The sequence below is a fragment of the Clupea harengus genome, chromosome 1, assembly GCF_900700415.2.
Source record: "Clupea harengus chromosome 1, Ch_v2.0.2, whole genome shotgun sequence".
Classification (NCBI taxonomy): domain Eukaryota; kingdom Metazoa; phylum Chordata; class Actinopteri; order Clupeiformes; family Clupeidae; genus Clupea; species Clupea harengus.
The window spans coordinates 19,056,695-19,079,814 of NC_045152.1; the positions used below are offsets into that span (position 1 = coordinate 19,056,695).

Below are 23,120 nucleotides of genomic sequence, written 5' to 3' on the forward strand. Positions count from 1 at the left end.
CTTTCTTCTTTCACTCTTCTTTCTTTTCTTCTTCCTTTCTTAACTTTTGCATTTCATGCACTGGTATTTCCTTCAGGAAATGCATTTTCTAGTTACAATAACAGTGCTGAATGACCATCATTATATTGGCTTTTAAAGGAGGAGTTCCATTCTGTTATTCGTCTTTGTCATGTAGCAGTATCTCAGTAAACACTTTCAAGAACAATGAAAAGTTTATATTTGCATGTTTTTTCCCCCTCTGAGTTTGGAATGTGTGTCCGTGTGTTTTCCCCTTAACAGTATGAATGTGTGTCCGTGTTTTTTCCCCTTAACAGTATGCCTGCGCAGCCCAACACTGGCAACCCCTTTGTGGCAGCATCCGCACTCCCTGGGTCATTGGTCCATGCGGCTCCAAACCCTCTCCTCCAGATGGGGGCGCTCCAGGGCTCGCCAGTGCTGGGCGTCGCCCGCTGCCAGGCTATCAACTCCGCTCCAGGAAGCCCCCTTTTCCGCTCGCTGTCCCCCACCCCTTCCTCCCTGCAGGGCAGCCCCGCTAAAGGCCCCGAGATCTCCATGGCAAACCTCCACGTCCCGCTTGATGCCATCAAACCCAGTGAGTTTGCAAACATCACACGCCAGAAAGGCAAATGCTTGAAACGGGTGTTTAAAGGAAGTGGTTGGTATGGTTGGTATATTTCACCCTCTAAAACTGTTGAAGGGTTTTTGTACAATAAACCTCATGTCAATTTATGCTTTATTTATTCAAAATGCTTTGTAAAATGACTCACAACCAGCACTTGTAGTTAAGTAGTGCTGCCAAGTTTCCTCAACTCATCACTTCATCTCATCATCTTACAATCATGCAAACCAATTTGAATCAGGTTATTTAGTATCTCCATTTGTATTTTGCCGCTTTAGTCAATTTGTCTAATCAAACATCCCCCCTAAAACGGATTGTTTGACTGTAAAAGGGGCCTCTTTGATGGTCTCCTTTGGTTGATGATTGGAATGGTCTGGTATGAGGGTGTGTTTGTGCTGTTCCCTAGGTAAGGTTCTGCCCGTGACGGCATATGATAAGGATGGGGTACGCTTGCTGCTCCACTTTGCCTCTGAGTGTCCGGCAGGCAGAACAGACGTGCTGGTGGTGGTGCTGTCGTGGCTGAACACGGCTCCTCTACCCGTTCGCAATGTCAGTCTGCAGGCAGCAGTCCCCAAGGTAGGAGACTATCTCTGTCTATGCGTGCAAGTGTGTGTGTCTCTCCCTCATACACACACACATACACTCTCACACACACAGACACATATACACGTACACACAACAGAGTATACCCATTCAAGACTTACTGAAGTGTCTTTAATCGTTGTGGTTTTGTCCATACCTGTTTCTTTGTCCAGTCCATGAAGGTGAAGCTGCAGCCTCCATCAGGGATAGACCTGGCACCATTTAACCCCATCCTGCCCCCACCCTCCATCACCCAAATCATGCTGCTGGCCAATCCCCTCAGGGTACGCATCTCAGTCAGCAAGGCAGCAAATCAATACTGCGCATCGCATTACACCATAGTTAGCATACACCATAGATAGCATACACCATAGATAGCCCGCTTCTGTCTTTTGTCATTTTCCTGAATGCACTCCGCAGTTATCTGTGCTTTTCTGATTCTGCTTGTCTTTGATCAAATCTTTGAGTAAGTGAAGTTAGTGAAAACTTTGAGCATGAAAGAAATCAATCATTATACAGTGGAGCAGTATCATGCAGATGTTTGATCTAGTTAGACCGTTTATGACATGCACCCCATGTTGTGTGTTACTCAGGAGAAGGTGCGACTGCGCTTCAAGCTAATGTTTCTGCTCGGTGAGAGGCAGTACTCGGAGGTTGGGGAGGTGGACCAGTTTCCTCCGCCAAGCCAGTGGGACAAACTATGACCCTTGACCTCTGATCCCTGACCTACGGCTCGAGACCCTTTGTGTCCAGTGACCGCCTCCGCAAGGGAACGCCGGGAGGTGGGGGGAAGAGCGCGTTTCCAGGTGTCGCGTAGCTTGCACTAACTGTCACCCTTGTCATTCCAGTGTACTTCTCATTGTGTTGCTGACCAAAGGAAAAAGAGAATAGTGCAGGTCTACCAAGCAAGTATGTCATCTTTCAGCATTGACAAGAAGAACAACGCTTCATGCTGAACACTGATCAGAACACCACTGGTATTGTGAGCTAACATCGAAAACAGGACATGCTACTATAATGCCCTGCATTCAGATAAGCCCACAGATCTCACAGAGGACCATCTCTCAAGCCCTCGGGAGGTGAGAGAGTACATAGCATAGCATAGCATAGCATCTCATAACATAGTTTCCCTTTATTTCTGGTTCTGGTTGAAAAGTGGACCAGGCAAAGTTATGTCATCCATCGAGATAGAGGTTTAGCTGGGGGCCACGCGTTAACCAACCTTTTATTTACATAATTATATGGAATTCAAATCTGAATCAGTTACAGGCACTGTTAAAGGCACACTAAGTATGTTTCGCCCTAACAGCAGCTGAGTTGGATTTCACTGCTCCTTGTGTAGATGCCCAGAAACATCCAAACATTTTCCAGATATATGGCCAGGGACTACACTATTAAGGGCTGAGAATGAATCCTCATAGATAGGCTACACTGGTTATTTAAGGGTTCTTTCTCTTGAAAAAGTGACTTATTGTACCTTTAAAGATGCTATGGTAGGTACAGTTGTGGTGTCAAGAGGTCTGAAAGCCTGACAACTGAAATGGCCGCATGTAGTCCTTTGAGCATTTCACAATGGGCCAATATCAGAAGAAAACTTCCCATATCTATTAGTCCTGAGCCCCTCTTCCCCTGACACATCTTACCAAAGAGTACATGCCCTCAAAGGCTCCAGATAAAACAGTACATTAGTATCCATAAAGGCTTATGTGGCTGCAAATACGCCTGTGTAGCTCCAATGTTAAGGTTATCGTTTTGACATCCGCAGTAATTGTTCACGTTATTGTTGAAGGGATGTTTTGTACTTCTAAACCTGTGATATACACCATCGCAGATAAGGTATCACTGCTGTAAGCATTGGATAATGCTAGGAATGTGAAACTGCGGAAAAAAGCTTTATGACTTTTATCTTTTCATAATATCATTAGGTTAAAATTGTTGTTCTTTCTACAGCAGAACAAGAAGGCCTTGCTAGTGAATCTGGGTGTTAAATAATAGTGCTTGACTTATGACCCATTATAAAATCCATCTGAGCTTCTAATGTATTATAGACCCTGGCGATCGCTACAGTGTTACTGATGTGACTGTGCCCATTTTAATGCCAGCATGCCTTTAGCACATGCCTTTTAGCAAAACAAAAGTACATATCATAGTTTCTGTTAACAGCAGTTACATTTCTAAATTGCAAGTCAGTTTTTTAGGGCAAACCACTATTTCAGGAACTTGTTTGATGGTGGAAATGAACTAACAAGATGCACATATCTGGCAAATATGTGAGAACCAGGAAAGGGTTTCAGTCATTGACTCACTTCTGGCTTAGTGAATGATATTCAGTGTTCTAAAATACCACATGGAAGATGGAAAACTGAAACCTGTGTTGAATCAAGCTGCGTTTTAATTACTTCACAGGTCACAGCTAGAGGACCGCTTACTTTTTTACATTAACAGTGTAATCTGGTCCACAGCCTAAAGAATATGAAACCATTTTATGTACTGGCTGTAATCTATTTATTGAAAGGCTAGTTTATTGTATTATTCAGTATTTATATGACAGTATTGTGATTGTATTGTGTGTGCTGCAGTTACTCACTCTGAGTGGTGGCTATCCAAGCAACTGTGGTATTAGGGACAGCAAGTCCTAACTTGACCAAACTTTCCCCAGGCGGACATCCCAACATCAGCATGTGTTGATATTTATGGATAAATAGATACTAGTTATTAAGTTGATGTTTATGAATTTAGGCTTAATCACAACAGGTCAGCAACCCTTAAGGTGCATCCAACACGTAAAAGTGCAATGAAGTGTTTAGGAAAGTATACAATACATCTCTAGGTGTATTTTACTCACAGGAGGGACAAATGGAGGACACTTGAACCTGAAGCTCCATCTAAGATGGTTGACATTAATATTTAAGGACATTTTTAGAATTCAAAATATAAAAAGAAAGGAGAATTCCCTGTCTGTTAAACACCCTCATGTCATACTAGGCCTACCCAGTTAGTATACAGCCAATGCTTAACTAAATTCAGCAGTGGATGGAAAAACTATTTTCTACCACATACCATACATCTTATGAAGAAAGTAGTAATTTGAGTGTGGCATTGATCAGAGGTTTATCACCAGATCCTATTCATGCATTCTTATCACACATAGGGGCAGATGTATGTACGTGTGCGCAGCGTAAACAGCGACTTGGCCAGTCTGCAGAAAGCGCACGTCACAGCCCTCTAACCGTAGTTGGCGACGCCTGAAACCGAACAGTATCATTCAATCACGGGTGCAATTGAATGCAATCATGGAATCCCAGACCAACTTAAAAAAAAAAAAAAAAAACGTTTAAAAAATAGTTTGATGACACCGTATTTGCATGTATATCTAAAAGGTTATTAATATACACCACTTAAAAAAAACTCCACTATTTGTGCAGCTATAACAAATAAATAATGTAGCTGGCATCTGTAGTGAAGTGAGACAGCGATGGCAAGATCTAAAAAGGTAAACTAAAGCAAAAGTTGCTTTTAACATGTTACAAATTAGTAAACTGGTGCTCAGATTGATTAAATAGTTTCTGGAAGTTTCTCCTATTCAAGCATCTAACAATCTGGATTACACCTACTTTTAAAAGGCTGTAAAATGTCACCGCAAAATAGGATTTGCGCCGTCCTCGCAGAATTGTGCAACTTGTGATTCTGCGCTCATGTAGAAATCAGAATGCGGTTTCCCTCCTGCCATGTTTTTAGGCGCACTGTGAGACGAAATTTCACCCAAAACGGGCGCTAACGTGTTCGTACATCTGCCCCATGGTGCCAGCCATCATCAGTGGCTTTATCAGATTAAGCAGGTTGGAAATTATTATTTATTACCTGTTTAACCCCCATATTGCGTTAAATAAAGGCAACTTTATGGTGCACTGTCATCCATCTAATGTACCCAGGGATCGCACTGGCTCTGGGTTTGATCAGGTAGCTTTTCAGAGTATGTGGTGTCGATGATTACATTGTGACAGGCACACAACTCCATATAAATAGATATGTCTCCTGTTCTGTGTGATGTTGCTGGTGTTCAGATGTTTAACGTAAACATTCTATGTGCAATCTGTTTCGTTTGCATGAGGAATTAAAGCAGTGCTTTTAAAAAAGTCTCCATGCAGTCTCTTACAAATGTATACAAACATTGTGCATTTTTATTATCAAGGAAATTTCGCAATCTCAGCCCTTATTATCTATATACACAAAGTACAAAAAAAACCCAGACATACAAATAACAGACACAACGCTGCCTGGACTTCAGCCTGCTTCAGACCTCCACTGTTCCCTCCTTCACAATTGCCATGGCGAGGTTCCGAGCCAGCGCCAACCTGAGGAGCTCAATCTTTGTCGTCTCAAGGTCTTCCTCCTAAAAAAAAATATATATATATATATATATATATATATATATATATATATATATATATCAATACAATTGTCTCAAGGATCTTTACAGAGCCCAGAGCCTCTTGCATGTCCTTCATTACTATGCCTTGGCTTTTTTCCCTCATATTGAAGTGAGGACATCTTATGTGAGGACATGGCTGTACCCAGACACAGTACATGATGCCTTATTTTCTATTCAAGACCTAGTGCTATAATAATGAAGTAGTCTTCAGATGACAGCTGGTTGGAGCTAAAGAGCCGGTGAGTGCTCTCTTCGATTTGATTCTTGTCTGCTCTGAACACAGCTCCTCACATAGGGCCCGTGGAAATACATTTTCTTTTCAGTCAAATTCTGTTTCATTTGGTGTTTTTTTTCATTTATTTTTTCTAGATTTAGTTTTATCAATTTTATAATCATCAAATCATATGTTCAATCAAAAAAATGAACTAGACATAGGCTACTGTGCTTTTACACACATTTGTTTTATCCGTCTTGGTGAGAGATAGGTGCTAGTATAACCCGGAAGACTACAAAGAACATTTCATCATTTTCAATAAAAAAAAAATTCAAACATTTGAGGGAGGACCGCCTTCTGGTTTCCAGTTACAAAACTTCCACTGAGTCAGTAAGCCAACTTGTGTTATGATAGTCTACATGTATATTTTATGCTTTGTGGTTATTCTAAGAATATTCAGATGATACCCCAATGGGCAGTTTTAGTCTCCTGTATCAGTCTACAACGAGGGACTGCATTTCCTGTTCGGTTCACAATGCATATGGATGCGTCAGTTAACCATTAATGTGTCAAACCCTGCATTTATTTTTAAAACCATGCAGGAGGTTGATATGAGATTCACCAAGTTGCTGTTTCGTTCACTCCGACAACCTCTTTGACATGCCTGCTTCACTCACACGGGCAACATTTTTGCCTATAACACGATTGAATGTATATCTCTCCCGTCAGTTTATTTGGAATTGAAGATTTCTATTTTCCCATCACGGAAATCATAGGGCCCTACACATTAAACTCAAACATGCGGTTCTATTTCAATTTCTGAGAAATGATATGTATCTATGGAGAGTGGCCTAGTTAACCATCACCAAGCCAGGCTATTTTTAGGGTAGGCAGAGGTAAATGAATTGGCACGAAGGCTCTAGGGTTATTCATGTCAAGCTCAAGTGAAACATGATCAGCAGCCAGCCTGCTCACCTGCATGGGTCGGTCAGGGTTTGGCTGGGCCTTTCCAGAGGTCAGCTCCTCCAAGCAGAACATAAGCTCATGTGTTTGGTCCACTGAGAAGATCACCTGCGCAATAAAAAACAGAAAAGAAAAAAACATCATCACAGGGAGGTTAGAAGAACAACCACGACACAGTCACAGGCACAGAGGGCAAAGGTGTCTATCCAAACCTCTTTCTGTTCGAGCAGCGGCAGGGCATCGATAAGCAGGGTCATCCAGAAGCTCTGAGGGGCTATCTTAGCAGTCATGAGGGACAGCAGGAGCTTGGCGGCCTCCGTGAAGCGCTTCTCTCCATACAGCCTGTGGAACTCCCGGTACTTACCTACACATGGTAGTAGAGCACCACATAATCACGTGTTAATGCTTCAACCACAAATACTATGCAGCTCTTCGATATGAACTCAGCCTATAATGGGACATTTTAAGGGTACTCTATTTGAGACCAGTAGGGTGCACAACTTCTCCAAATGTCAATGCACAAACGACTGCAGAGGTTAACAGAGAGCATGACAAGTGCATTTCTGCAGTGGTTTGCCATTCTGTATTTCCCATCTTTTTTCTTTCTCTATACCCTCGCCATGTCTCAGTGCCTACCAAGGAAGGTGAGCCTGTCACTCAGCAGCATAGCTGGCCCCAGGTTGTCAATCAGGTCCAGGTCGGAGAACGTTCCGCGGGAGCAGTAGTCCTGAAGGAACCTGAGGGTGTAAATCACAATCAGTGAGTTTGCACTCCTGAGGGTACATGTACTGAATGCTATACATGACAAGCTCTATCTGTGCCAGCGGAGTGTGAAAGTGAGAGGTGTCGGGGCGTTCAGACCTTTCTGAAATGAGCGTGGCGAAGGCAGCATCTTTGGCCCGGATGCTCCAGGACAGGGCAGAGCCGAGCCGGTTGTTCCGGAGCGCCCGCTTGGCCATGATCTTACAGATGCTCCGCACTACAACATAGACCCAGTCAAAACTCACAACAACACACACCTTTTAAATACACGTGGAGCATATGCAACGGGCTAGTTTGTCATCTGTCAACGCTTGTATTGTCAGGGATTCGTGAACTAGTCATTAACACTGAACCCGTTTCAGAGTAGGAGACACAAAAAATCATTACACATGCTTTAAAGGCTGTTGACTCCCCAGTTAGTAAAAGCGTATCAAAAGAGATCCCACTCCATTGCTCTGAAGACATGGCTCTATGGGAGGCGTGTCAAATGAGTGCACTGGCTGAGACTCACCCTGCTCGTTCATCTGCCTCTTCTCACAGATGCGCAGCACCTTCAGGGCCTTCCGCTCCGTGTCCAGGGGCACACGCTCAATGAGCAGCTCCAGGTACACCCTCCCAAATCCCTGGCAGTGGTCGAAATAGTCCACCGCCAGTTGCCACAGACTGTTACAGGCAAAGCACATTATTCAGCCTTATGCTTACACTGGTCTGTTATAACATGACCTGAAAACCTGAATGGTGTGATTTACAAAATGCTAATAATAGCAGAATTAGCCAAATAATGTGTCCACTGAACAGACACATCCAAACTGATGGGAATGCAAATAAATTATAATAATAGCAGACAGACGCAAACAATGGCTTCCAGTCTCTGAGACTCTCAGTGTGACAAGCGATCACAAGAATAGAAAACCTGAGAATTATACCAGTCTGTCAGTGAATATGCTCTTGGCTGTGCAGATAGAGAAATGAGTTGCAACCCCATTTGTAGAGGTCTGGATAGAGGATAGAGGTGTGGGGTTTGCTGATGTGAAGCCTAATTTAAATGACCCTCCCATCCCCCCCAACACAGACTGTTCCCAGGGGATGTGCTTCTGCTGACCGTACCCATAGCCTTTCAGACACGAACGCCTAATACGGTGATTTGTGTTTTAAATGCTGAGCTTGTTCAGGGCGGCCCACCTGTGATGTGTGAACAGACCCGAGGCGTACTCCAGGAGCAGAAACTCCCTCAGGTTGGAGCCAAAGCTGAAGACAAAACACACAGACAAAGGGGGACATGTCTGTCATGAGGAACTTATTTGGACGATGTGTTGCTATGAATCTGAAGTGTGTGACTAGGTGACAGAGGCACATACTGTAGGTTGTGAGACTGCAGCAGCTTGCAGTGATCCAATAGGTCAGTTAAGTGGGCCACAAACCACCAGTTGTTGAGAGCAATGCTGAAAGCAAATACACAGGGAAATATTTAAAAACTGAAGTCCGTGTCAGAATAACTGCTTTACACCATTTAGCCAAGAGAGACAACAAACAGTGATAGAGAATGTAATACATTGTTATTCTATTTTTAATCTGAATGCTTACATGTACTGAATTAAGGAACCAGCTCTTGTGATATGAATGATTGTGACACTTTGCTGAAGTGATACATGTTGTTTTTGCTGTCAGACACCTACTGATCAGACAAAGGTGCCTGCTTATGAAACATGTTTTGAGGAACTATATGAACTATATACACTGGCTGCGCCCAGCTCATCTTTGGAGTTTGTTCATGATATTTGGTTGTGACACTCTCCCTCTTTTGCAAAAGATAAAGCGCTGATTGAAATTCTGATTGCTGGCTAACAAACAGCAATACAAGTCGGATGTAGCATTACTTAGCATTAATAGCACTGCTTTGACAAGATTTGGAAGGTCATTTAATGGTTCCCTTCAGTGTGTTAGTTATATGTGTGGGCCTACCTGCAGTCTTTTATGACCTGGTGAAGGTCAAACTCAAAAGCTGCAAGAAGAATACTGTCCAGGGGCTCAGGGGGACTCCGGGAGTCCAGAAACCTGTCCATGCACATCTGAAAAACACAAAATGCTGAATCACTCCCATTCTCTCTCTCTCACACACACACACACACACACACACACACACACACACACACACACACACACACACACACACACACACACACACACACACACACACACACACACACACACACACACACACACACTTCACTCCATTGAAGCTCAAACATCATGGGGCACTGTTCTCCCTCAGACTCAGAGAGGGGGGACGCACCTGTGCGTAGTAGTGTAGGTCGATGGGCTTGACTGTGGGGTGAGTGTAGAGTAGTCTGGTCACCACGTAGTGATACCAGGTGCTCAGCAGCTCCTTGTGCTCCAGGAGCGTGTCATCATCACCCACCAGGATCTGAGGAATCAGTGTATATCCACACAGGGTATTCATTAATAAACTCTACTTCACTGCCTAATCAGTGTATATCCACACAGGGTATTCATTAATAAACTCTACTTCACTGCCTAATCAGTGTATATCCACGCAGGGTATTCAATAATAAACTCTACTTCACTGCCTAATCAGTGTATATCCACAGGGTATTCAATAATAAACTCTACCTCACTGCCTAATCAGTGTATATCCACACAGGGTATTCAATAACAAACTCTACCTCACTGCCTAATCAGTGTATATCCACACAGGGTCTTACATTAATAAACTATACCTCACTGCCTAATGGTTGACCTGATGATAGACCTGACCTGGTACTCTGTGAACAACATTTTGACAGTCCTCACCTTACAAATGGTCTCCAGGTGGGGGTTGCTGGCAAAGGAGCTATCCTGCAAGCAGGCGTCACACTCCTCATGCCACTGCCTCCACTTCACCTCGAACTCCGTCAGCGTCTGTGTGCTGCTGGGCTACAAGGGAAACGGGACCACATCTATAAGTGCTGTGTCAGAACAAGTCACTAAACTAGAATAACTGTAGTGGTCCACGATACTTGATTTCCTGGAGGGAATTAAAGCCAGGTTTTTTCGTTTTTTTTAAAACAAGGGGTTTGCATGTTCTGATGCTTAAACATGTGTCACTTGAATGTCACGAGGTGCATTCAGATGTCTTTCAATTAGAGATCCTTAACAAAATCCTTAACAAATGAAAAACTAATACATAAAAAATACAAAATCTCTAATTATTATAATGTATAATGTTAACTGATCAAGACCATAAATTAACAGCATTAACAATAACCTCCGCAGGAGTCTAACTTTGATTTTTTAAAAGCCGCGCTGTTAAGCTGCAACCATATTCACAACCTGATAGACTCCTAAATATCTGATATCTGATCCTAAATATCTCCTAACAGTCTGATCCTGTGTTGTAACATCTGTTAGTTGGCATGGAGCATTGTGACATTGTCTTGCCTCCTTGTAAACCTGCTTTTAGTTATCTGTGCCAGAATGAAAACTGTGATGTATTGCTTTCATCGCTATTATCACTCCCCAGGCAAAATGGAAATAACGGCAATACCCAGCTTGTTAAAGAAGCAGAGCTTGAGGTTCGGTGCTTACGTTGTAAATGGGCATCTTCAGAAGTAGGTTGTCCATGCGCTTGAACATGGTCTGTGCAGCGGGCTGCAGTGCGGCCTGTTTGGCTAGCATAGACCGAGCCTCCTCCATCCTCCCCTGCAGCACAAAGCTAATTACCTGGCAGGGGTGAAAGAAAAAGATGCTGAGACACCATAGTACCAGTGCACTGCCATCAGTCTACAGACTACTAGATACAGTGGGGAAAATAAGTATTTGAACCCCTGCCGATTTTGCAAGTTTGGCCACTTGCAAAGAAATGTGTGATCTATAATTGTAATGGTAGGTATATTTTAACAGGGAGAAATACAATATCAACAAACAAATCCAGAAAACAGCATTTTATAACATTTATGACTTTATTTGTATTTGATGCAGAAAATAAGTATTTGAACCCCCAAGCAAACAGCAAGAATTCTGGCACCCAATGACCAGTTATGTGCCCAAGAAGCACACAGATTAGTCCATATTAGGCCTAACAAGGTACACCTGATCTCAACTGGTGACGTGTATAAACTAAACCTGTCCAAAGAATCATACTTCACACCTTCAACCTCACCACCATGGGCAAGACCAAAGAGTTGACCAAGGACGTCAGAGATAAGATTGTAGACCTGCACAAGGCTGGAATGGGTTACAAAACCATCGGCAAGCAGCTTGGTGAGAAGCAGACAACTATTGGTGCGATTATTTGTTAATGGAAGCAACACCAAACAACTGTCTAGGTCTGGGGCTCCATGCAAGATATCCCCTCGTGCGGTATCGGTGATCATCTGAAAGGTGCAGAATAACCCCAGAACTACACAGGGGGAGCTTGTGAATGATCTCAAGGCAGCTGGGACCACAGTCACCAAGAAAACCATTGGCAACACACTACGCCGTAATGGTTTGAAGTACTGCAGCACTCGCAAGGTCCCCCTGCTCAAGGAAGCACATGTACAGGGCCGTCTGAAGTTTGCCAATGAACACTTAAATGATTCTAAGGAGGATTGGGAGACAGGATGTGGTCAGATGAGACCAAAATCAAGCTCTTTGGCATCAACTCGACTTGCCGCGTTTGGGGGGGGGGGGGGGGAAGAATGCTGAATATGACACCATCATCACCATCAAGCATGGAGGTGAAAACATTATGCTTTGGGGCTGTTTCTCTGCCAAGGGTACAGGACGACTCAACTGCATCGAGGGGACTATGGATGGGGCCATGTAACGTGGAATATTGGGCTTGAACCTCATTCCCTCCCATTGAAAACGCAACCTTAAGGATTTGGAGAGGATCCCTCCTGAGATGTGTGTAAACCTGGTGACCAACTACAAGAAAAGTCTGACGTCTGTGCTTGCCAACAAGGGTTATTCCACCAAGTACTAAGTCATGTTTTGCTAGGGGTTCAAATACTTATTTTCTGCATCAAATGCAAATTAAGTCATAAATGTTATAAAATGCAGTTTTCTGGATTTTTTTGTTGATATTCTGTTTCTCACTGTTAAAATACACCTACTATTACAATTATAGATCACACATTTCTTTGCAAGTGGTCAAACTTGCGAAATCGGCAGGGGTTCAAATACTTATTTTCCCCACTGTATAGCTCAGGCAGGATGAGCAGCAGGAGAGACACGTACCACATCCCAGAAAAACTGGTGGCGAGTGGGACTTTCACAGCGCAGGACGTCCCTGGCCTTCTCATCCACCTCCGCCTTGTGGAGCCGCACCCAGTCCAACAGATGCAGCAGCAAGGAGCCAGCTGGGGAAGAACAGAGAAACAGTCGTTAGGATTCAGAACCAGACTTTCAAAGATGTCAGCTCAACCCAGTTAATAAACACAATTCAAACCGTAACATTAGCCCAGCATTACTTCTGGATGGCAAATGGCTCACATGGTCTTTATAACTGAGTTACAAAGAGCCTGTTTGTAACAGGCACCTCTTACATAACAATGATAGCCAACATGTTCACAAAAACAAAGCATTTGCTCAGTAATAGTTTTCGCAAGTAAACTTGCAAAAGCTCCATGTAATACTCTACTGACTGCCCAGGTACTGACTAACTGACCAACCCATACCTACTAGAGGAGTGATAATTAAGAGTCGCTGCACCAGGGGTAAAGATATGAACTCTACCTGGAGCGGCGTCAATGAACAGCACCTCACAGAGGTTCCATATGAGTTCCACAGCCAGAAGAATAGACACCTGCAATGGAAAGATAATCTTTGTTGGTAAGCTACCACTAATGAGATATTTGTGGGGTCATTTGTGTAAGAGAATTTATGTAGAGAACGTGTAGCACTCATCTCATGTCCACATGCATGCAGTGCTGTACAGAGAAATCAGTTCCATACCTGGTTGCCATACTGCGCAGCAAGTGCAAGGTCTCGTGTTGACACTAGAGAGGAGAGCAGAGAGAGGGAGACTGATTCATGGTAGAAGTGAGACAGAACAAATTTATTTTTTCACAAAATATTGGAACAATTGTCAAGTCAAACTCTTTGCATAAAGAGGTTCTGCAATGGGGTCCACATAATAGAACACTGGAAGAGATACCTGCAATTTGTTGGAGCTCTTCCATGCAGGCTCTTATAACCGACCTATAGTTTTTACTGATACTGACAAATCTGCAGGAAAATGAAACAGCAGCAAATGAATGACATTTACTCAATTTGAAAACACAGTGGAAGTAATACAAACAAGCAAAACGTAAATTGGTCTTACTGGGGCTTTTTGTTTTTGCTTGGTAAATCATCTCTGATATTCTGTAGTCCAACAAAGATGTGATGGGACTCATTGAAAAGCTTGCGCAAAATTGGGGAATATATGTCCTCATCTTTCCTCACCACCTGGACATCTTGACAGCTCGGTCCCAGTGGTTGTTTACCTGTCATATAGTCAGCACAAACGTTTTTAAAAATAAACATTTACACAGCCTGAGAACACAGTCTTCACAGGGCTCTCAGTATCTGCCTCACCTGCGGCTTTGTGACTTGTCTCATACACTAGGATGTCTCCGGGTCCCCATACGAAGCCAAGGTGGTTTTGTTGCGAGTTTACTCCTGGGATGAACTGCAAAAAGATGTTTATTTTGACATGTGCACACAACAGGTTGACACGTATGTGCAATGGCTGAATATGCGACACCTTATCATTCGACAAAAATGATTGTGTTAAATCCCATCAAACCGAGTAAGTTTACAAACGATTAAATGAGCCAGCTACCATTAGACGGCCTAGCTGGCATAAGTAACTCATCAGTGATAGCATGCCCATATTTGCTTTTCAGAAAACTTGTCTCACGACCCTCCTCCTGCCGTTCCAAACTAATGTTTCATTGCAGGCTACACAAGAATGGTAGAATCACATCTTATACAGTTGTAACTCAAACAAGTGATTGGTGAGTTACTATTTTAGTCTGGCTAATGTTAGTTAGCAGCACGTTAAGATAAGGCAAATGTTTAACAATGAATTGATGGACATAAGAAAGCTGACCTTAGATCTTAGTACTTACAGTAATTGTTGGCTCTACATCTACCTCCTCCATTTAGTCAATATGGTCAAAAATACTTGGGGAAATAAGATCTCTTGTACTGCGAATGGGCAAGAATTATGTCAAATTCACTGCGGGAGTGGGCTCTGGTGAGCACGAACTAGCCGCCTCAACTAGAAGGACCTCAAGTAGTACGTCTCAATGCCTGAACAAAATTGAATACGGTTTTTTTTCTTCTAAATCTCTCGCCATTATATATACAATTTAGAATGTTTTAAATATAATACATTTTGAGTGGCACAAATAATGCCAACAGCCAATGACAAAAAATACCGCTATACACTATCATTATAGGTAATTATAAACAGCTCGAAAAGAATAATTCCCAGTGGTATTCACAGGCTACTAATTTCATGTATAACAAAACACACTGGAGAATGTTAAATTATATGAATTGGAGTGGTTATCCTTCATACTAAACATATTAATGTTAAGTTGCCATACAGATGGATGTTAACTAATTCATTCAAATTGTAGGAGGTGCTTAGTTGGGAACATTTCATAAAATACAAAAGTGTGAATTTGGTTTTAAAATCGTCTATTGAAGCCTGCAGGTGAATTGTTAACTTAAATGCCTCTTGGCCAGGTCATAAACAAGATGGCTACAGAAACAAGATGGCCTTGTGGTGGTTGTTACCTGTGACCAGCTTCATTCCAATCAAATGGTGTTAACAGTGTGTTAACATTTACATGATTCCATGTAACAGTGTTACAATACAAAAATATAATATGAGGGTCCAAAACATTTTGTCAACAATCTTTGGTAGGGCCTTTACCGATTTGTTCAATGACATGTTATTCATAAAACATGGAATGTGATGCGCGTGCACGTAAAGAGCGCGAACAAACCACACCTCCTGGGTGACATCACAGATACTCATTAAAACACACCCAAAACAGCTCCTTTACAGTTTTGAGATATTTCCATTGCAGTTCAACATCGGAATTCACTGAAGTGATGGCTTGTCTTTTCATGAGTGAGACTGGAGCTAAATTGGATGGGATTCAAAATGGACTTTAGGCATGAAATGATAATTTGGTAAAAACAAATGCGCGTGTCTTCGTGAACGCGCACGCAAGACCGGCTTTAAATGGAGGCGCGTGCGTGCGCGCGCACGTAGACTCTTTGTGTGGCAGCGTAGAGAAGCCCAAATACAATTAGCTACCATGGCCGACGAAAAGCCCAAGGTGAGTGAATTTTAATTTGTCGTGCTGATTAACTTTTACTTATTAAATGCAATATACATGAAATAAAATTATACTTCTGGCAGGTCTTTGGGAGGGAGTTATTCCGCTTAGTGGATAAATACTGCAACTACTCCTTTGGAAACACCGGAAGAAATGTGAACGCGCTTGTAAAGGCGCGCAGTTAGCATTTTAGCTAGCTTTTCTGTTGTAGGAAATAAGCTAATGATAATTGAATAGCCTCAGGAATATCTCTAAGTAATGTGTGAACGACATATGGGGAAGTGCAAACACGCAATATCCCAACATTAGCAAACTCAATGTCTTAAGTATGTTAATTTGTCACCATTTAACTCTCACTTAGTGAATTGTAAAGTGTTTTAAGATGTTAACTGGCAAAGCTAGCCAGCTTGCTAGCTAAATTGAAGCCAGTCAGCCAATATTGTGTAATCTAGCGTTAGCCAACATGAGTGCTTCACTTCACTGTCCGACTTTATGGTGTTAGTCATTTGCACTCATCTTGTTACATAGAAGGCGTCTTGATTATTTAGTCGTTCGTTATCCTAAGAAAACATGAAGATGAAGTGTTAAATGTTGTTATTAAATATAACGTGTTTGAAGTGGGTTGTATTGCACTTGTCCAGATGTTTGTTTATAAGCACTAGACCATGCGCGCGGCGTAGCAGAATCAAAAGAATGAAGCTGCTATATAAATATGAAACAGTCTGATGTCTTAAGTCACGCGTGTCTCCGATATTATTTTGCCAATGGATAGTTTTTTTTTTAATGCTGAACAGAGCTAATTTAAAATACGTGTAGAGTTGGAATGTAAGAATGGCAAGTTGCGACTGTTAGTGTCATTGGGAAAAGCATCAGGTGTCCCAGTTGCATTGCATTTGACACTTGTGAATGCTTGTATTTTGCAGGAGGGAGTGAAGACAGAAAATAATGAACACATCAATCTGAAGGTGGCTGGACAGGATGGCTCAGTAGTGCAGTTCAAAATCAAGAGACACACACCACTCAGTAAACTGATGAAGGCATACTGTGAAAGACAGGTGAGGTCCTTTGAATCTGATTCTCAGGGTACAGCCTTCTATGCAATGTTGCATCTGTCTCTCCATTCTTAAACTGCTCAGGGAAGTACCTGAACTTGTGACAATGGTCACAACCCTGTCACCTGGTGCATGAAAACAACAATATTATTTCATTGTATCAATTAAAAACTGCTGCAAATATAAATATATATATAAATATATGAGTGTGCTACTTTAGGGTTTGACCATGAGGCAAATTCGCTTCCGGTTTGATGGACAGCCCATAAATGAGACAGACACGCCTGCACAGGTAATTCAATCCAGTGACCAGTCTCAGTCGGACTCACCCACACAGATCAATTATACCATGCCATGCACAAATACTTGAGCTTGAGCAGAAATAACATTTTTAAGAGTAATTTTTGTAAAGAGGGTAGATACTCTTGATTCTTTGTTTGAAATTGTGTCCATAGTTTATAACATTTGACATGATATATATACATGTAGTATAACATATACAACATGAGCTCATGATAAAAGTTGGAGGTAGGGAAGAAAGATCCATTGTTAGTAATTGTCAATGTGGACATGGCCTTTAGTGACCATTGCAGCTACTGAAAGTGGGGATTTGACTCCCAGGATGTGATAAGAACTAAAGCTATGTTTGAGACATTGAAAATACATGAACTGATTCAATGTTTTCTTGACAGCTGGAAATGGAAGATGAAGACACAATTGATGTTTTTCAGCAACAGACAGGAGGCCTCTTCTAAAGGGGTGAAGAATGTCCCTCTTCTCCACCCCTCCACTTGTTCAGCCCCATCTCCTCACTTTCCCCAACATTATGTTCAAACTGAACCCACACTTTAATAGACCATCTCACAATTGAACAGATCTGCTGTTATATATCGGAGCTTTGTTTGTTTTTTTTCCTTTTTGTACATAAATTACTTCTACAAAGCCAATACTACATCCGAAAACTTTACGGTGTATCGCTGAATAATGTTCCAAGCCCAGCATCCTGGCACAGTCTGCTTTTACTAGAAGTTAGATATCAGGTGTGTTGGTGTTTTGTACTGTGAGGAGGCAGGGGAGGCCAAGGTGAAGCAATTAGGCATGGGTTCCTCTGCTGTGTGTCCATGCTTTGTTAGTGTTCCTACTTCAGTCACATGTTTGTCACATTGCCATCTCATTGGATCATTGCATAACAAAAAGCAACGTCTGTACAGTAGTCCTATCCAGCCTTATCTATTATAAGCTATGCTGACAGGTGAAGAGTTAGGTATACGTGGGCTTGCTGATTCCTTTGTCCAAAGCTGCACACCACACAATGAGCATATATTGCTACATTTGTCTGCTGGTCTCTTAATTTAACTTCATACCATGGTATAGCTTGCAAATGCTTTAATTATTGAGGTGGAGGTGGTTGGCGCTATACACACCAAATCCCTTGACTGACAAATTAGGTCAGGCCATTTGCAATACATTTGTGACATTTGCACTATCCTCTTACCATGAACCAAATCGAAGTCTGTGTACTGATTTCTGCACTGTAACTAAATAGGGCTTCAAATAAGGCAAATATGGACATAAAAACAAAATGTTGTCTAACTAGTGTTAAATTAATTAAATGGGAAACAATGTGATGTGCAAAGTAAAAGCAGGGTAGAGCACAGGAGGGTGCTTGACGAGGTATGGACGTAATTGGACACAATCATTGCTTACATTGGACAAGAATAAATGATCAAATACACTTTTTGCCATATACATATGAGTGGAGCTGTAGAACCCTAACTTCTGTTCACAACCATGTGTAATTTGTAATGGATAACAATACATGGACCAGGATTTCTCAGTGACAGTCATTGAATGGATCTGAATCTGACTGGTGGGATGCAACACTGATCAGCAAAAGATCAGAGAGTGTGTAGTGAGTGGAGAATGAGTGGTCCCTATACTTACACCCCCCCCCCCCCCCCCCCCACACCAAAAAAAGACGAGATTTATTTACCAGCACACAGTATTTATATGACATGATGATATGGAGACAGAACAAAACAACTTTTGATCAAAATGCTTGTCCAGTCATGTGTTTGATTTGCTTCCTGACGGTCTTCATGTCATGATTAGCCTTACAGTGAATTTCAGAAAGTTGCATACCGATTTAGAAGCCATAAACTCCTTTGAGTCTGACAGGTGGGAGTTGGGCCGTTTGCCTCATTCCCTGAGAGTAAGAGTGGCTCCTCATCCAAACTTTCTGTTCTGTTCAGAAGATTTTATATCTTGTTTTTATATATGAATATATATATATATTGTAGCGGTCATGTGTAGTACTGAACTTGTAATAAAGCTGGTTGGATTAGGATAGAAACAAACAAACAAAAACCCTTCAAAGGTGAGAATCTGTATTGTGGAATACATTTCTTGTTTAAATAAAGTTATTCATTTTTAAAATCTAATTTTAATTCCTTGACCTGAAAGCTCTTGGTCAGCACAAACATTTGTATCTCTGAGCATAAGGAATATTCTTTAGTTCGTTGGGAAAGTTCATCAGAGCCAACCGTTAACTTGAGTTTTGCTGCACTGTTCTTGAGGATTTGGGCTGTGCAGCATTGAGAATTGTCTGTAATATTGTTAAAAGTTCTACAATTTGTTGTTTCCCACAAAGAAATAAGTTGCACGTGCGAAGAAGAAAATTGAGCAATTTGTCTTGCTTTAAATACAAAAAGGTAGTAAAGTGGGAATAGTGAAAAGGTTAGTGAATTCTCTGATTCAACAAAATAAATAAAAAACAAAGTGGCAAAAATGAGAATGTGGGGGAGAATCACCTCCTAAGCTATATTGTCTCAGCTTTCTGAGTCAGCATGTCAGTGTAGCACAGGGCACAGTTGGAAGAAATCTCTGGTACCAATGTAATTGCATGCCAAAATGTGGGATTCACAACAACAGTACATACACACAAACAAAACAAGAAGGAAGAGCATCATTATATAAGGTCCACATAGAAATATTGCCTCTCCTCCTGTGTATATATTTGATAGATTTGAATATAGGGCTGTGTGCTAAGTCCTCTCCTCTACTCCCTCTTCACCTACGACTGCACACCTGTACATGGTTCTAATACCATTGTCAAGTTTGCAGACGACACAACGGTGATTGGCCTCATCAGTGACAACACTGAGTCGGCCTACAGAGAAGAGGTCCAGCACCTGGCGGTGTGGTGCGCCGACAACAACCTGGCTCTCAACACCAAGAAGACCAAAGAGCTAATTGTGGACTTCAGGAAGAAAGCTGGCACACACATCCCCATCCATATCAACGGGATGGAGGTTGAGCGTGTCGCCAGCTTCAAGTTCCTGGGTGTCCACATCTCTGAGGACCTCTCTTGGACCCTCAACACCGAATCCCTGGTAAAGAAAGCACACCAGCGTCTCTTCTTCCTGAGGAGACTGAAGAAGGCCCATCTGTCTCCTCAGATTCTAGAGAATTTCTACCGCTGTACCATAGAGAGCATCCTTACAAACTGCATCTCAGTATGGTATGGCAGCTGCTCTGTCGCGGACCGTAAATCACTGCAGAGGGTGGTGAAAACTGCCCAACGCATCACCGGTTCCTCACTCCCCACCATTGAGGCTGTCCAGAGCAAGAGATGTCTGCGGAGGGCACGCAGCATCGAAAAGGACAGCTCTCACCCCAGCCACAGACTGTTTGCCCTCCTCCCCTCTGGGAGGCGCTACAGGGTGCTCCGTCCCCGGACCAGCAGGTTCAGGAACAGCTTCATCCCTGCGGCTGTCACTCTACTGAACTCTGCCCCCCACCCCCACACACATCTCCCTCAGTGACTGTACTTCCCCCCTCCACCCTGGCATGACTGCCACACACCCTCCTCCAGCCACTGAACATTTGCACTGTACTTCCCTCCTCCACCCTGGCTTGACTGCCACACCCTCCTCCAGCCACTGAACATTTGCACCAGAATGTTTTTTCTACCACTTATTACTGTATTAATCGTACTTATACCTACAATACCTCTTAAATATAATATTACTAATACCTCTTTCACTTCATCTCACTTATTACCACCACTAATACTTACACCTGCACTTTACATATACTTATCATACCTACACTTCTTACCTCAATTGCTGCTATTCTTGTCCCAATTACTGTTCATATTGCATATCCATTTCTTACTGTTCATATTGCATATCTATTTCTTACTGTACATATCTATTTATTCACTTATTACACTTTACATATGCACATACTCTGCACTTTTTGTTATTTTGCACTTCTGGTTGGATGCCAAACTGCATTTCGTTGCCTCAGTACTTGTACTCTGTGCAATGACAATAAAGTTGAATCTAATCTAATCTAATATGTCTTCAATTTAGGCCTAACTGATTTAGGCTTAATCTGAATATGACCTTTGTTTAGATCGCTGGTAATCCATAAAGGCAAGACTGGAATCATTATAGCGTCAATCTGTACTCTGTGTGGCTTTGACAGTTTGTATTTATTATATACTTATGTGAGTTTTAAAAGGTTCATCATTTTACCTCAATGAACAAAATAGAGATGGACAAATAGTATTCATAGTATAGTTACCAAAATGCCTTCAAATGTATGTTTAACCATGGCCAGTAGCTGCTGTGAGAGTAGTCATAGACCTCCTTTTTGTTTGTATTGGCTTTTTATTTGTGAGTGGAATTTTAACCATTTATATTCTGCATCATATTTTGATATGTGTGCCCGTGTCATCACTGATGATTGTTTTGTAAATCTTGTGGTGCCATACAGATATGTACATCAGTTTAAGACCAGCCAAAACTGTAGCAGGAAGGCTGTGAATCCTATTTGTTACTGACACATGATTATGATAAAGGCATACTATAGCATTCCTGTAGTTCCATGGCCGCTAAATTTAGATTAGAACTGTGGTTTAAGATTAGCTATAATCTCATTATGGATTTATTTGCCCTTCATGACATTTGATGTTGTTACTGCATTTGTGCCAGAGAAACAACCCCCCCCACGTAACTCCGTAATTATTCAGGTAATTATGTGTCATCAGCGGTTATGCCAGTGCTACAGAAGTGGGGCACCCTTTCAGCGCCCCTATTTAGTCTTTGTGGGTTGAAGTGCTGCACATGGTCCTGCCACTGTGGAAGGAGGGGGGAATCTTAGGGCCCAGTGCTGGAAGGGGTGTACAGAAATTCCAGTTGGACAGTGACCTAACAAGCGAATTAGTTCGAGAGATGTGCAATATGTGGGGGGGAATTAATGAACTCCAATCTAATAATTCATTTAATAATTATGAATTTTCATGTATATGGTGAAAGTAATACCTCTGCACCTGGGTCTGCATCAAATTCATATCAACATGTGTATGTAGTCGCTTACTGATACATGTAGGCTAATGTAAATCTATGATCATATTAACAGACATCATCAAATATGCTCATCAGTCACTTTTTACGTTTCTTTTCTTGATTTGGCACCAGCAACATTGATCAGTGAGAATAAGAACATCAATGTGGATTAAACAAAATGACGTTACATTATTCATTAGGGCATGTAGATTACCCTTTATGTTAACTATCATAATGAAATATTAGTATGTGTATCAGGGGGAGAGGAGGCACCTTGCTGACTGATTTTTGAGTGATAGTGATTTTCACAAGTTCGATTACCTTTCTCTTGGTAGCGTTCAGCAATCACACATCATATAGCCTATGAACCCTTTTCTGCAATGTTGCAGACATAGGTTAGCCTACGTTTCATGTCAACGAAATTCCACAGAAGCATTGTTTTGTCATCATTGCACCGTGCCTTGCCTTTGGAGAAACGCTCTAGAATATTTGATTTTGGTGGCAGGCGTCCTTGAACGACAGGTTATCTATCCAATCGCAGAGGATACTTCTCAATTTTAACCAACCAAATAGTCTGGAATTCTGGTGGGCTGGGGCTTTTGTGCTGTAGGTTGGAGCAAAGTTACATTACCGTGCTCAGATTACATTTAAACTGAAGTCGGGTGGAGTCCATGCGGAATTTGAGGAGAACGGATTTGCAGTTTAAAAGCTAGCTAATTCATAGACTTAAGAGCTATATAACGTAGTAATTGACATCATGACAACCACCACCACCTTCCAAGGATTGGAACCGGGTTCAAAAAGTAGTTCCAGGTAAA

The 23,120-nt window shown here is 42.0% G+C and overlaps 3 protein-coding genes across 3 annotated transcripts; 2 read left to right on the forward strand and 1 right to left on the reverse strand.

Moving 5' to 3' along the window:
* Positions 1-134: 134 nt before the first annotated feature.
* Positions 135-4,536, forward strand: LOC105898518 (ADP-ribosylation factor-binding protein GGA3). Its single transcript, XM_031570247.2, has 4 exons — positions 135-592; positions 1,026-1,195; positions 1,375-1,485; positions 1,795-4,536. The coding sequence occupies exons 1-4, from the start codon at positions 316-318 to the stop codon at positions 1,903-1,905; spliced, it is 669 nt and encodes a 222-aa protein (XP_031426107.2). The 5' UTR covers positions 135-315; the 3' UTR covers positions 1,906-4,536.
* An 813-nt stretch (positions 4,537-5,349) lies between these two features.
* nup85 (nucleoporin 85) lies at positions 5,350-14,845 on the reverse strand. The gene is made up of 19 exons (XM_012825957.3): positions 14,670-14,845; positions 14,134-14,227; positions 13,880-14,042; positions 13,712-13,782; positions 13,510-13,553; positions 13,291-13,360; positions 12,793-12,914; positions 11,158-11,292; positions 10,384-10,506; positions 9,866-9,997; positions 9,535-9,641; positions 8,931-9,014; positions 8,755-8,820; positions 8,084-8,235; positions 7,672-7,789; positions 7,447-7,547; positions 7,023-7,174; positions 6,823-6,918; positions 5,350-5,594 (listed from the first exon to the last, which is right to left on the reverse strand). The coding sequence occupies exons 1-19, from the start codon at positions 14,700-14,702 to the stop codon at positions 5,496-5,498; spliced, it is 1,962 nt and encodes a 653-aa protein (XP_012681411.1). The 5' UTR covers positions 14,703-14,845; the 3' UTR covers positions 5,350-5,495.
* An 879-nt stretch (positions 14,846-15,724) lies between these two features.
* On the forward strand, positions 15,725-18,910 carry sumo2b (small ubiquitin like modifier 2b). The gene is made up of 4 exons (XM_012825964.3): positions 15,725-15,896; positions 16,820-16,951; positions 17,169-17,240; positions 17,641-18,910. The coding sequence occupies exons 1-4, from the start codon at positions 15,876-15,878 to the stop codon at positions 17,701-17,703; spliced, it is 288 nt and encodes a 95-aa protein (XP_012681418.1). The 5' UTR covers positions 15,725-15,875; the 3' UTR covers positions 17,704-18,910.
* Positions 18,911-23,120: the final 4,210 nt, after the last annotated feature.